The following is a 15284-nucleotide window of genomic DNA, read 5'->3' as shown; positions in this document are numbered from 1 at the left end:
CTCTTTTTTTAACCTCAAAATTAGATTGAACGAAAGATTTCCATCATAAATCGTAAGTATCTAGATTTAAAAAGGGTCTAGTATGTTTCATACAACCCTCGTACGTTTAACTATCGAAATAGCAGCAGAAACTTTTTGCTGAAGTGGATTTAATCAAAATCAGTCTTAAAACTGACCGACTAAAGACTTAAACCTGCTTTTGGACCTTTTTTTCTAAAAATGTTTAAACAAAATTACTTTTCAACGTTCAATCGCCCACCGCACTTACCAGATCTGATCACAAGCGACTTTTTTCTCTTTTTTAACCTCAAAATTAGATTGAACGAAAGATTTTCATCATAAATCGTAAATTATAACGCCTATTTTGATAAAAATGATTAAAATGTTATAACTTCTCCGGATTAAGGTCGAGTATGTTTCATACAACCCTCGTACGTTTAAAAAAAATTGATATATGTCTCACAAAGACGTAATTGTTTGTTTTATACTAATTTAAACGTTTTCATAACGTTATTCAATAAATTTTCTCGTAAAACTAAAAAAATATTTTTGCTAGTTTTTTTTTTTTCTATTGAAACACGTGTTGATTTCGTTTGTTTTTTCATTAATATGGATCTGTGGGAACCGTGGATGCGAAAAAAAGATTTTTTAATCGTTTATTAATCAAATATTTAGCGAAAACATCGAAATAACAACAATGGGATAATAAATAAAGTACGTTTTGGAATTATTAAAAATGAAATTTTGGCATTCGGCCATTGGTAACCACCACCACCGACATTATCTCTGGGCAAAAAATTCGCCACTGACCGGCCACGAGACCTGCAGTTATTCTGGGAATAGTCATTGGTGTCGGTAACGCAAAAACAAATAAAAAAAAATCGTGAGTGAAGTGACAGAGAATGTTAAATAAGATTAAAGATTTATTGGGTATAGGGTGCAAGTTTAGTGAAGATTTCAATAAATCTGCTGCTGGTAACTCCAAATATTACTCAGGTATTTTCTTTTTTACATTTAACCAAAAATTATGCATAAAATTATCTATGTTATTTACAGGATTTTAATCTAAACTAGAAAATCTATTAACGAGGGGATATTTCCGCCCCTAATCGAGATTTAGGCTCTAAAATCTACGAGGATTGTTCCAGAAGTACCTGGCCTAACCTAGAAAAGTCGTTTTCTTCTTAAAACGCCGTTTCCATAAGGAAATTGTTGCAGAAGAAACCGCGGATCTGAAAACGTCTTTCACTCGTTAATTTTGTTTACGATCGACGATTTTCCTTCGTTTAGTCTTAGTTTAGAGTCGCATTGCTGGTCGACGAACGCGCCCAGGTATCTTAGACATCTCAATGGAGTCTTGGAGTGGCGTTTCTTCGTATTTTTTGACGATACCATTGGTTCAAGCTCTGGTAACCACCACGGTATCATCAACGAAGTTTATAACGTTTCCATCGATCTTTATGTCTTAATTATCATCAGTAAAATATTGGGTAGCGAAGTTTAGACGAGACCGTACGATCTACGGAGACCAAAAGCGGTGGTCGAACAAATTAGGTGACGACTCCAGAAGTTTGGGCAAATAAAATGGTCAAAATTAAATAATAGTTTGAATTACTACCTCAAGCATCCTTTTCTCTACATTAAACCACCTAGGAGTCTGCAGTTGATGGTTATTTTGATAATCTTGATGAATTTGGTTATAAAAAAGGAATCGAACTTATCGAGCATGATTTAGAGAAGTGTTTAGAGCTAAAATTGAAAAATTATCGCGTTTTCTTTCGTGATACCGTCCTCGATATGTGTACCATCGTCGTGGACTGGGTTTCCATGCGTAAACGGGGTTTTTCTCTGTTGTTTTCGCTTTCCAAACTAATTTTCCATTAAAACACATTTTAAATTTTATAAATAGATGTGTGACTGAATTATTTTCGTCGCTGGATTCGTTGGCAGGATCATTGATGTATATTCGAACGTATGTACTTAAATATCAGTGAGGTCAATCAACATTTCAATTTTAGAATCGATTTGTTTATTGTTATCATTGAAATATATTAACTGCGGTTGTACAGAGCGATTCGAGATGATTTTATAAACAGAAAATGACAATAAAAAGATGTGATTACAAAGTAAACATCTCAAAATCATATTTTTTATCTAGTTTCTATCGAATATTTCGTCTATCGGTACGTGTAATAATGAAAAAAAATGATTATCTCAATAGTTTATTGCTTATTATATTGTATCTGTTGTAAAAAATATCGAGAATCGTTATGTGAATCGTAATGATAGGTGAGTTTAACTGAAAATTTCAATTTGTTCATTTGACATTTAATTTTTGAAGTATCTAAGTCAAAAATAGTGATTTTTATATATACATATTAACAAATAAATTACTTTGGTATTTAATTGCCACAATCCCACAACAATATTCATTATCAGTTCAAGGAAACGACGTTGGCAATGGTATTATTTAATAAAAAAGGTGGCAATGCATTTTTTTATGGTGAAAATTTGGTTTTAGAAACATTGGGACAGAGTACAGGCTTAGTACTGAGCCTTGGGGCACTCCAAGTTCTATTGTCTTGTAAGAAGACATCTTTTTTATGAACTCTTACAAAAGGTGTGATTTAAACCCCTGGAACTACACAAAAACAACTTTAGATTAGTCATTTTAGGCAAATTTAGGCAAGAATTTCGATGTACCCAGCTATAAAGTCGTTTAAACTTGTTCATTTGGTATCCTAAAACTCCTCCCAAAACTCACGTATAATTCGGTGTGGGCAATTTTAAAAATTAAGGTTCTAAATTCAAAAAAATCGATTTTATGCACTTTTTTTGTAAATAACTCGTTTCCTATTAGTTTTACGCTATTTCTGTATTTAATTAATATTGTGGAGCATTAAATTCTCTACAACTTTTGTTTGAAACATTTTTTCGTACGGTGAATCGTTTCTGAGATAGAGGGCAGAAAATGTAATTGGCATAAACGAGAATTAAAAAGTAATTAAAGTATGTATCTCAAAAACGATTCACCGTATGAAAAAAGTTTTCAAACAAAAGTTGTAGAGAATTTAATGCTCTATAATATTGATAAGAAGTACAAATAGCGTAAAATCAATAGGAAACGAGTTATTTGCAAAAAATGCGCAAAAATTCGATTTTATTCACATTTTTTGAATATAATTCGATTCCTATGGGTTTTACGCTATTTGTATATTCAATCAATATTTTAGGGCATTAAATTCTCTACAACTTTTGTTTGAAACATTTTTTCATACGGTGAATCGTTTCTGAGATAGAGGGCAGAAAATGTAATTAGCATAATCGAGAATTAAAAAGTAATTAAAGTATGTCCCTTGATAATTATTCATTCACAGAAATAAATTACAAGTATTTTTGAATTCATAGATAAGTTCATTACTGAAAAAATATGAAAATTATTTATAATTATATAGTATTTAGCAATAATTTATAAACTTTATAAGAGTTGATTTCAAACGGGATTCTAAACGCCATCTATCTCAAAAACGATTCACCATATGAAAAAATGTTTCAAACAAAAGTTGTAGAGAATTTAATGCTCTATAATATTGATAAGAAGTACAAATAGCATAAAACCCATAGAAAACGAGTTATTTGCAAAAAATGCGCAAAGATTTGATTTTAAGCAAATTTTTTGCAAATAACTCCTTTCCTAATGATTTTACGCTATTTGTACTTCTTATCAATATTGTAGAGAATTAAATTCTCTACAACTATTGTTTGAAAACTTTTTTCATACGGTGAATCGTTTTTGAGATATAGGGCTATAAATAGAAAGGTTTTTACGACATAATAAGGGCCCGATTGCAAGGTACAATTTTTATCGTTATAAATGAATTTTTGAGTTTATAGATTTTAAATGAAATGTACTTAATTATTTTCTACTTAAAATGTAATTAGCATAAACAAGAATACAATTAAAATGTAAATAAAGTATGTCCCTTAGTGATTGTTCAAGGACAGAAATAAATTACATATTTTTGAGTTCATGGATAAGTTCATTACTGAAAAAAATATTTAAACATAGTGTGAATGTTATTAAAAAATGACAATTATTTATAATTATATATTTAGCAATAATTTATAAAATTTATAATAGATTAATTTGATCGAGACTATCAGTTGATTTCAAACACCGCCCTCTATCTCAAAAACGATTCACCGTATGAAAAAAGTTTTCAAACAATACTTGTAGAGAATTTGATGCCCTACAATATTGGTACTAAGTACAAATAGCGTATAACCCATAGGAATCGAGTTATTTTCAAAAAATGCGCAAAAATTCGATTTTATCCACATTTTTTGCAAATAACTGGTTTCCTATTGATTTTACGCTATTTGTACTTCTTATCAATATTATAGAGCATTAAAATCTCTACAAATTTTGTTTGAAAAATTTTTTCATACGGTGAATCGTTTTTGAGATAGAGTGCGGTTAAAATCCCGTTTCAAATCAACTCTTATAAAGTTTATAAATTATTGCTAAATACTATATAATTATAAATAATTTTCATATTTTTTCAGTAATGAACTTATCTATGAATTCAAAAATACTTGTAATTTATTTCTGTGAATGAATAATTATCAAGGGACATACTTTAATTACTTTTTAATTCTCGATTATGCTAATTACATTTTCTGCCCTCTATCTCAGAAACGATTCACCGTATGAAAAAATGTTTCAAACAAAAGTTGTAGAGAATTTAATGCCCTAAAATATTGATTGAATATACAAATAGCGTAAAACCCATAGGAATCGAATTATATTCAAAAAATGTGAATAAAATCGAATTTTTGCGCATTTTTTGCAAATAACTCGTTTCCTATTGATTTTACGCTATTTGTACTTCTTATCAATATTATAGAGCATTAAATTCTCTACAACTTTTGTTTGAAAACTTTTTTCATACGGTGAATCGTTTTTGAGATACATACTTTAATTACTTTTTAATTCTCGTTTATGCCAATTACATTTTCTGCCCTCTATCTCAGAAACGATTCACCGTACGAAAAAATGTTTCAAACAAAAGTTGTAGAGAATTTAATGCTCCACAATATTAATTAAATACAGAAATAGCGTAAAACTAATAGGAAACGAGTTATTTACAAAAAAAGTGCATAAAATCGATTTTTTTGAATTTAGAACCTTAATTTTTAAAATTGCCCACATCGAATTATACGTGAGTTTTGGGAGGAGTTTTAGGATACCAAATGAACAAGTTTAAACGACTTTATAGTTGGGTACCTCGAAATTCTTGCCTAAATTTGCCTAAAATGACTAATCTAAAGTTGTTTTTGTACAGTTCCAGGGGTTTAAATCACACCTTTTGTAAAAGTTCATAAAAAAGATGTCTTCTTACAAGACAATAGAACTTGGAGTGCCTCAAGGCTCAGTACCAAGCCTATACTCTGTCTCAATGTTTCTAAAACCAAATTTTCATCATAAAAAAATGCATTGCAACCTTTTTTATTAAATAATACCATTGCCAACGTCGTTTCCTTGAACTGATAATGAATATTGTTGTGGGATTGTGGCAATTAAATACCAAAGTAATTTATTTGTTAATATGTATATATAAAAATCACTATTTTTGACTTAGATACTTGCGGTTCTTGTAAAGAAATAGAAAAAAAAATGGTTTTTTTCCAGGAAATAACAATGCGTCCTCAAAAGAGGCTCAACTGCAATGGCGCGGCAATAGGAGCGTCAGTAACGGGAACACCCAATGCAACGGATCATCCCGCGGGAGCTTCGGCATGGGGATCTTGGGGTCTGGGGACGGCGAAGGCGACGGTCCGGGGAATACCGAAGGGGGTACAACAGGGCAGGACCAGTTGGAGGGACCCGGCTCAATTGAGGATGACGCTATTCACCTCAAGAGACGGGTGGGACTCATCAGTGGGGTGGCTTTAATTGTCGGGACTATGATTGGTAAGTTTCATAATTTTTGTTTTTTTTTTAAAATGTATTTTGTAACGTCTACAACATTTTTCGTTTATGAATCATCAAGACTTGGCAGGATTCGTCGTGTTGGCGCTTATTTTGGTAAACAAATATCGTTCACCTCAAATCTTTACATAAGATTATTTAATAATTTATAAAATTTAATCAATTAGTCCCAGACAAAAACTACTTACACAACAGCTATGAAGACGTCGTGCTCTAGTTTAGGCTGCAATCAAAATTTTAGGTTTTAATCTAAGGTATCAACTATTATTTCACAACCAAATGCCTTTTCTAAGTTCCTAAATCCAAGCTTGTCTTAGTCTTAGTGTTTGTTTCATCAAAAACAACTTTTAAATCAAACTGAAACGATTCAAATATTTCTAAAATCTATACGATTTCATATACAGGATCTGGAATTTTCGTTTCTCCGTCTGGACTTCTAGAAAGGACAGGATCAGTCGGGATGAGTTTCGTGATATGGATGGCATGTGGATTATTATCCTTATTAGGCAAGTGTCGTTATTTTTTTATCACGAAACTAATTAGAATTATAACGATATTTTTTATATACTTTATTAAAACACCCTATATATATATATATATATATATATATATATATATATATATATATATATATTTATTTATTTCGTTATTAAATTATACCGGTACGCCTCTGAGTCCAACGGAATCGACTGTATATTATAAAACTCATCAAAATAAACAATAAAATTTAGGACAACTCTGAATAGATTTTATTTATTTCGATCTATAGATAGCCGTGGATGACGCGTCGGTGTCATGTGATGTTTGTGACGTCAACGAAACTACATGTGATCGAAATTGATAATCGATGTTATAATAATTATTAGATTGTGTGAAATTTCACAATTTTACGACGTTTTAAAACAGAATTCGTAATAACCACTACAACTAACATTAACCATTGTTTAATAAACATTTAAATCTAACAAAGTAAAATAGAAATTAGACAGTCAGGATATTCTATTCGATTACAATCGGAACTTACTATTTAAAGATGGTGGTAATTGAAAAATGCGGTGTTGTCAGCTGTAACTCATCTAGTTTGATGGTATTTCGAAATATGCAAAAATGGCAGTTTTATGTGTGAATTAAGTGCTTAGATCTCATTAGCGGGAGTTTTTTGCTTGGAGATTTTCCCGCTGGAATTATCGCGGGAGAAGGTTTATGGGTGGGAAAATTTAGTATAAAACAGGAAATGTTTTGCTTGGAAATTTTCCCGCTGGAATTGTCGCGGGAGAAGGTTTATGGGTGGGAAAATTAAGTATAAAACAGGAAATGTTTTGCTTGGTGATTTTCCCGCTGGAATTGTCGCGGGAGAAGGTTTATGGGTGGGAAAATTTAGTCTAAAAAAGGAAATCTTTTACTTGGATATTTTCCCGCTGGAATTATCGCGGGAGAAGGTTTATGGTTGGGAAAATTTTGTATAAAACAGGAAATGTTTTGCTTGGAAATTTTCCCGCTGGAATTGTCGCGGGAGAAGGTTTATGAGTGGGAAAATTTAGTCTAAAAAAGGAAATCTTTTACTTGGAAATTTTCCCGCTGGAATTATCGCGGGAGAAGGTTTATGGTTGGGAAAATTTTGTATAAAACAGGAAATGTTTTGCTTGGAAATTTTCCCGCTGGAATTGTCGCGGAAGAAGGTTTATGGGTGGGAAAATTAAGTATAAAACAGGAAATGTTTTGCTTGGTGATTTTCCCGCTGGAATTGTCGCGGGAGAAGGTTTATGAGTGGGAAAATTTAGTCTAAAAAAGGAAATCTTTTACTTGGAAATTTTCCCGCTGGAATTGTCGCGGGAGAAGGTTTATGGGTGGGAAAATTTAGTATAAAACAGGAAATGTTTTGCTTGGAAATTTTCCCGCTGGAATTATCGCGGGAGAAGGTTTATGGGTGGGAAAATTTAGTATAAAACAGGAAATGTTTTGCTTGGAAATTTTCCCGCTGGAATTGTCGCGGGAGAAGGTTTATGGGTGGGAAAATTTAGTATAAAACAGGAAATGTTTTGCTTGGAAATTTTCCCGCTGGAATTGTCGCGGAAGAAGGTTTATGGGTGGGAAAATTAAGTATAAAACAGGAAATGTTTTGCTTGGTGATTTTCCCGCTGGAATTGTCGCGGGAGAAGGTTTATGAGTGGGAAAATTTAGTCTAAAAAAGGAAATCTTTTACTTGGAAATTTTCCCGCTGGAATTGTCGCGGGAGAAGGTTTATGGGTGGGAAAATTTAGTATAAAACAGGAAATGTTTTGCTTGGAAATTTTCCCGCTGGAATTATCGCGGGAGAAGGTTTATGGTTGGGAAAATTTAGTATAAAACAGGAAATGTTTTGCTTGGAAATTTTCCCGCTGGAATTGTCGCGGGAGAAGGTTTATGGGTGGGAAAATTTAGTATAAAACAGGAAATGTTTTGCTTGGAAATTTTCCCGCTGGAATTGTCGCGGGAGAAGGTTTATGGGTGGGAAAATTTAGTATAAAACAGGTATGTCAAGTCATTAGGTTTTAATTTACTTTCAGTCGCTGAAGACGATAACTTGGTTAACGAAACGGGCGTAATACCGTCATAACCTTAAAAAATCCATGAATATGATTCATTTTAAGTGTCACACATAAACCAGCATCGTAATTTAAGTGTCAAATTCGAATTTGAAGAAGCGCGGGAAATTTAAATTTACATTAAGTCAAATGCACGATATAAACAGAATAAACGCATTTAAATTGACATTTTTGTGACTGAATTGAGTAAAATTAGTCGATTCATAACTATAGATCCGCCATTACACTCCTGAAACGAAAAAAACAATCAAACGGATTCCAAAATGGCGAATGTGCTCCGAAAAAGACAAAAATAGTTTTATTAGCCGGAAAATTAATGGAATGTTCGTATCGGAAGGAAAAGGAAGTGATTTTTCATTAATACAACGTACATCTGTGATATCTAAGGCTAAAATACGCAATTTAATTTCGAATTAGTCAAAATTTGGGCCAAAACGACTTCGTACTATTTCTTAACCTCAAAATTTGTACAAATACTTCGTGTTTCTATCACGTGGAATCTTTGGGACTAGAAACCATCCACGAGCGTAACAATTTGAATATAATATTACAATTTAGAAATGTAAATCGTATACGAGGGGTATTGGAAAAGCTCCTACGTTCTCAAATAGTTTTCATCCTGTTTAATTCTGTCTTAAACGAAATATTCTAAATTTTTTCTAAACCGAAACTTATTTTAATCATTGGAGCAGCGATTTTTTATTATTTTGTCAATACAGGGTGGGATCAGTATGGTTGCATAATTAGAATTCGTTTTCTCGGTGTATTTATTTATTTGAATCGAGTTACGTCTTTAATACGGAATTTATTTTTGAACAAAACTTTTCATAACTAGTTCTAATCGATTTTCACTTCAAACGCGGTGGCTACAGATGGCGCTTCGTCGCCAAAAGTCAGAAGGGAGTTGATAAATTGTTGTTATCTTTCAGGGGCTTTGGCGTACGCCGAATTAGGTACGATGAACACCTCTTCAGGTGCAGAATACGCTTATTTCATGGACGCTTTCGGTGCTCCTCCGGCTTTTCTCTTCTCGTGGGCCAGTACTCTCGTATTGAAACCGTCGCAGATGGCGATCATCTGCTTGAGTTTCGGGAAATACGCCGTCGAGGCTTTCGTTACCGAATGCGAACCACCGGAAATTGTTGTCAAAATGGTGGCCTTGCTGGCAATGGGTAAGTTTCAAATTCATTTTTTTTTTTCTACAAAATTTTCTCGTACGGCACTGATTTGATGCTTTTTGTTAGATGTTAGATATTTCTTGAAGTACGTTCACGAATTTAAAACTCTAAGTAATTGTTATTAATTTAATATTATTCAATTTTTTATTGACAAAAAAGTGGTTTGAAAAATATTTTATTTTCTAAATACGGTCCTGCTTGGTGATAATTACAGCAACTGTCAAAAATATTTGTGTATTAGGGAAAATTACACTCTAATAGTTGGTAGTAGTGTGTCATCTATTTTCGGTGTTGCGAAATTTATTATTCACAAAATTGAAACATCGTGTAGAATTTATTATTTTTTATACTATTTTATATTTTTTATATATTTCATAGTACTCAATATTGCGAAATCTAAACTTGAACATTTCATCTTTCCGATCTTATTCCAAATTAAATGAATTGAATAAAAAACATGGCAACCATGTAATAAAACATCATTATTGGTAAAAATCACGTGTCATTAGATGACGCTGAATGTGGCGGGCAACAATACAACACTCTCTAAGAGTGTTTGATGCTGTTTAGTTTCTTTTTACAATGTTTCTAGTGATTTTGCTATGAATTTATTCATTATTTCAATTTCCTAAACGTGTTTGTGTAGTTAGAACAAAAAGTTGTGTTTAAAAATCGGTATAAAAATGACAAAGTTCGAAATAACCTTCTTAACATCATATTGGAATCGGAAGCAGACCACTAAAAGCAGGTATATTATTCTACCGTTTACACTAAATACTTTTTATTGTTTATGAAACAACAAAATTAGTTAGTATTTTGGTTTTGTTGCTCATCTCTAGAGTTTGAAATAAAATTTAAAGATGTCGTCTACTTCGTAATTTTCGCATATTGGCGATAAAACATTTGTTAAAATTAACGTGAAGGAATACTGCGATTCGCTGACTTTGAGACGTAAATTCAATTTCACGAAAAACGATTTTTTTTGCATTTCAATTATCTTATTAAAATCAACTGATGCAATATAGAATCGTGTATAGTCGTTTATCTTTACAGTATAGGGCCGTATTAGCCTTTTTAACCAATTAATTCGGTAATTCTATTTTCCTTATTTAAATAAATTATTCATTGGTATTGCTTCCTAGTAATTTTAGATTCATATATATTTATATACATAAAAAATTATTTTTATTAATAATTTCTGACTTGCATTTCGCAGTTAAATTCATTTTTTGGCGGTGGCAAATAATATTATTCGTTAGCATTAATTTTGGTATGTTGCCAAATTATATTAAATGAAATCTATTAAGGATAGGCTTATAAATTTAGTATTATTATGAATAAGTTTATTCAACGACTAGACGTTGCTAATATTGATACCAAGCATGATCTTTTACTAGTAATTTATACCAAAAGTGTGACAGAAAATTATTTTCGAATCAATTTGACAAGTCAAATTGGATAAAGACTTAAAAAATAAGGAATTTTAAAATATTTTCATAGAAAATTATCAATTCAAGTGAAAATATTAAAAAGTATTACAAATTGTTCTTATTGATACGAGGGAAATCATTTTGTATTTGTATTTAATGTTTTACCAGATATCGATTACCTCTTTTTGTCGATATATAAATGTATACAGGTCTGTATTGAGCCTAATAGTGAAATAAATGGTATTTTCTCGAATATATGTTTTAATATAGGATCAAATAAATTGATTTGGTACGATGTGGATTGGTCACGATTCACTCGAAAGTTTGGGACATTATTGTGTCATTATTTTCCACAATTAGGAAACTCAGTTAACCTAATCTAACCGTTTTTTCATCTTTTTACTTTTTTAAAGCGTTTCCAAGCTAGAAGTTTTCCACTTTTTCATTTTCTAATCCTGCTATTTTTTCGAAATAATAATATTGTATGGTTTTACCATAATTTGACGTCGTTTTTCAATTTTCTCGTACGGAAAATAGAATTTTTCATTGTACACTTATATATATATATATATATAAGGGAGATTTTTTTATCTTTATTTTTTTTCGGGTTGTTGCAGTTGTCATTTTGTATATAAACTGCTACAGTGTTAATTTGGCGACGAGTGTTCAGAACGTCTTCACCGCAGCTAAACTCGTAGCAGTCCTAATTGTTGTTTTGGGGGGAGCCTACAAAATGATTGAAGGTGAGTTTTAGAAACGATTTTTTCATCGCAATTACATTTCGTTTATTTTAATATTGAAACATGCACGTGTATAAAGTTATTTTTTCGTATTATTCTATTATAAACAAACGATACAAGTTTTTAAATATTTATAAATATGTTTAAAATAATGATGTCCTTGAAAAAAAAAATATCTAAAAACCACGTTTCTAATTTAAATGAACGTAAGTCTTTAATCAAAATTTTTTTATCGTCTTTGATTTTGATTAGAATTGCATTAAAACTTTTAGTTATTTCTAGATTTTTATCTAATTATTGATTAAATCAAAATAAATTGAATTATAGATGCAATTATTTCAACAAAACAATTTTTTAAATCTCTTTATCTTTTTTTTTTCATAGTCGTACCTTCTTGGAAGGATATTTTCTATTTTTAATTTAATACTGAATTTATCTACAAATTAGTTTGTTTAGAAAAAAACATTTCGTCTCTAAATCGAACTAAAACAGAGAATATTACACACGATGTTTTTTTAAGCAAATCTCCCGAACTATTACCTCGAAAATTTCATGAATTTTTCATCAATTTAGAAAGAATTTGCTTAGAAAACTACATTTCGTCTCTAAATCGAACTAAAACAGAAAATATACACGATATTTTTTTGACCACATCTCCCGAGCTATTACTTCGAAAAACTCATATGTATTTGTCATCAATTTAGAAAGAATTTGGTTAGAATACTACATTTCGTCTCTAAATCGAACTCAAACAGAAAATATTACACACGATGTTTTTTTAAGCAAATCTCCCGAACTATTACTTCGAAAAATTCAAGAATTTTTCATCAATTTAGAAAGAATTTGGTTAGAATACTACATTTCGTCTCTAAATCGAACTAAAACAGAAAATATTACACACGATGTTTTTTTAAGCAAATCTCCCGAACTATTCGAAAAATTCAAGAATTTTTCATCAATTTAAAAAGAATTTGGTTAGAATACTACATTTCGTCTCTAAATCGAACTGAAACAGAAAATATACACGATATTTTTTTGACCACATCTCCCGAGCTATTACTTCGAAAAACTCATATGTATTTGTCATCAATTTAGAAAGAATTTGCTTAGAATACTACATTTCGTCTCTAAATCGAACTAAAACAGAAAATATTACACACGATGTTTTTTTTAAGCAAATCTCCCGAACTATTACTTCGAAAAATTCAAGAATTTTTCATCAATTTAAAAAGAATTTGGTTAGAATACTACATTTCGTCTCTAAATCGAACTAAAACAGAAAATATTACACACGATGTTTTTTTAAGCAAATCTCCCGAACTATTACTTCGAAAAATTCAAGAATTTTTCATCAATTTAGAAAGAATTTGGTTAGAATACTACATTTCGTCTCTAAATCGAACTAAAACAGAAAATATTACACACGATGTTTTTTTAAGCAAATCTCCCGAACTATTACTTCGAAAAATTCAAGAATTTTTCATCAATTTAAAAAGAATTTGGTTAGAATACTACATTTCGTCTCTAAATCGAACTGAAACAGAAAATATACACGATATTTTTTTGACCACATCTCCCGAGCTATTACTTCGAAAAACTCATATGTATTTGTCATCAATTTAGAAAGAATTTGCTTAGAATACTACATTTCGTCTCTAAATCGAACTAAAACAGAAAATATTACACACGATGTTTTTTTTAAGCAAATCTCCCGAACTATTACTTCGAAAAATTCAAGAATTTTTCATCAATTTAAAAAGAATTTGGTTAGAATACTACATTTCGTCTCTAAATCGAACTAAAACAGAAAATATTACACACGATGTTTTTTTAAGCAAATCTCCCGAACTATTACTTCGAAAAATTCATGAATTTTCCATCAATTTAGAAAGAATTTGCTTAGAATACTACATTTCGTCTCTAAATCGAACTCAAACAGAAAATATTACACACGATGTTTTTTTAAGCACATCTCCCGAACTATTACTTCGAAAAATTCAAGAATTTTTCATCAATTTAGAAAGAATTTGCTTAGAATACTACATTTCGTCTCTAAATCGAACTAAAACAGAAAATATTATACACGATGTTTTTTTAAGCAAATCTCCCGAACTATTACTTCGAAAAATTCAAGAATTTTTCATCAATTTAAAAAGAATTTGGTTAGAATACTACATTTCGTCTCTAAAACGAACTAAAACAGAGAATATTACACACGATGTTTTTTTAAGCACATCTCCCGAACTATTACTTCGAAAAATTCAAGAATTTTTCATCAATTTAGAAAGAATTTGCTTAGAATACTACATTTCGTCTCTAAATCGAACTAAAACAGAAAATATTATACACGATGTTTTTTTAAGCAAATCTCCCGAACTATTACTTCGAAAAATTCAAGAATTTTTCATCAATTTAGAAAGAATTTGCTTAGAAAACTACATTTTGTCTATAAATCGAACTAAAACAGAAAATATTACACACGATGTTTTTTTAAGCACATCTCCCGAACTATTACTTCGAAAAATTCATGAATTTTTCATCAATTTAGAAAGAATTTGCTTAGAATACCACATTTCGTCTCTAAATCGAACTAAAACAGAAAATATACACGATATTTTTTTGACCACATCTCCCGAGCTATTACTTCGAAAAACTCATATGTATTTGTCATCAATTTAGAAAGAATTTGCTTAGAATACTACATTTCGTCTCTAAATCGAACTAAAACAGAAAATATTACACACGATGTTTTTTTAAGCAAATCTCCCGAACTATTACTTCGAAAAATTCAAGAATTTTTCATCAATTTAAAAAGAATTTGGTTAGAATACTACATTTCGTCTCTAAAACGAACTAAAACAGAAAATATTACACACGATGTTTTTTTAAGCAAATCTCCCGAACTATTACTTCGAAAATTTCATGAATTTTTCATCAATTTTGAAAGAATTTGCTTAGAATACTACATTTCGTCTCTAAATCGAACTAAAACAGAAAATATTACACACGATGTTTTTTTTAAGCAAATCTCCCGAACTATTACTTCGAAAAATTCAAGAATTTTTCATCAATTTAAAAAGAATTTGGTTAGAATACTACATTTCGTCTCTAAATCGAACTAAAACAGAAAATATTACACACGACGTTTTTTTTAAGCAAATCTCCCGAACTATTACTTCGAAAAATTCAAGAATTTTTCATCAATTTAAAAAGAATTTTGTTAGAATACTACATTTCGTCTCTAAATCGAACTAAAACAGAAAATATTACACACGATGTTTTTTTAAGCAAATCTCCCGAACTATTACTTCGAAAAATTCAAGAATTTTTCATCAATTTAAAAAGAATTTGGTTAGAAT

The 15284-nt window shown here is 30.5% G+C and overlaps 1 protein-coding gene across 4 annotated transcripts in view; it reads left to right on the top strand.

Moving 5' to 3' along the window:
• Nucleotides 1-15284, top strand: part of LOC130447612 (b(0,+)-type amino acid transporter 1) — a 29029-nt gene that overhangs the window by 5773 nt on the left and 7972 nt on the right. The window contains exons 1-5 of one of the 4 annotated variants that reach the window (XM_056784523.1): nucleotides 823-996; nucleotides 5693-5974; nucleotides 6397-6498; nucleotides 9507-9749; nucleotides 11803-11928. In XM_056784523.1, coding sequence (XP_056640501.1) covers nucleotides 903-996; nucleotides 5693-5974; nucleotides 6397-6498; nucleotides 9507-9749; nucleotides 11803-11928 — 847 coding nt within the window. In that variant the 5' untranslated portion in view covers nucleotides 823-902. Of the gene's footprint in view, nucleotides 1-822; nucleotides 997-1952; nucleotides 1973-2207; nucleotides 2290-5692; nucleotides 5975-6396; nucleotides 6499-9506; nucleotides 9750-11802; nucleotides 11929-15284 lie in introns of those variants that run through there. The other 3 variants (XM_056784526.1, XM_056784525.1, XM_056784524.1) reach the window with 3 other exon arrangements.

Source organism: Diorhabda sublineata, chromosome 8 (genome assembly GCF_026230105.1).
Source record: "Diorhabda sublineata isolate icDioSubl1.1 chromosome 8, icDioSubl1.1, whole genome shotgun sequence".
Classification (NCBI taxonomy): Eukaryota; Metazoa; Arthropoda; class Insecta; order Coleoptera; family Chrysomelidae; genus Diorhabda; species Diorhabda sublineata.
The sequence above is the reverse complement of the archived record's forward strand: the minus strand, read 5'-3'. Positions and strand labels throughout refer to the sequence as shown.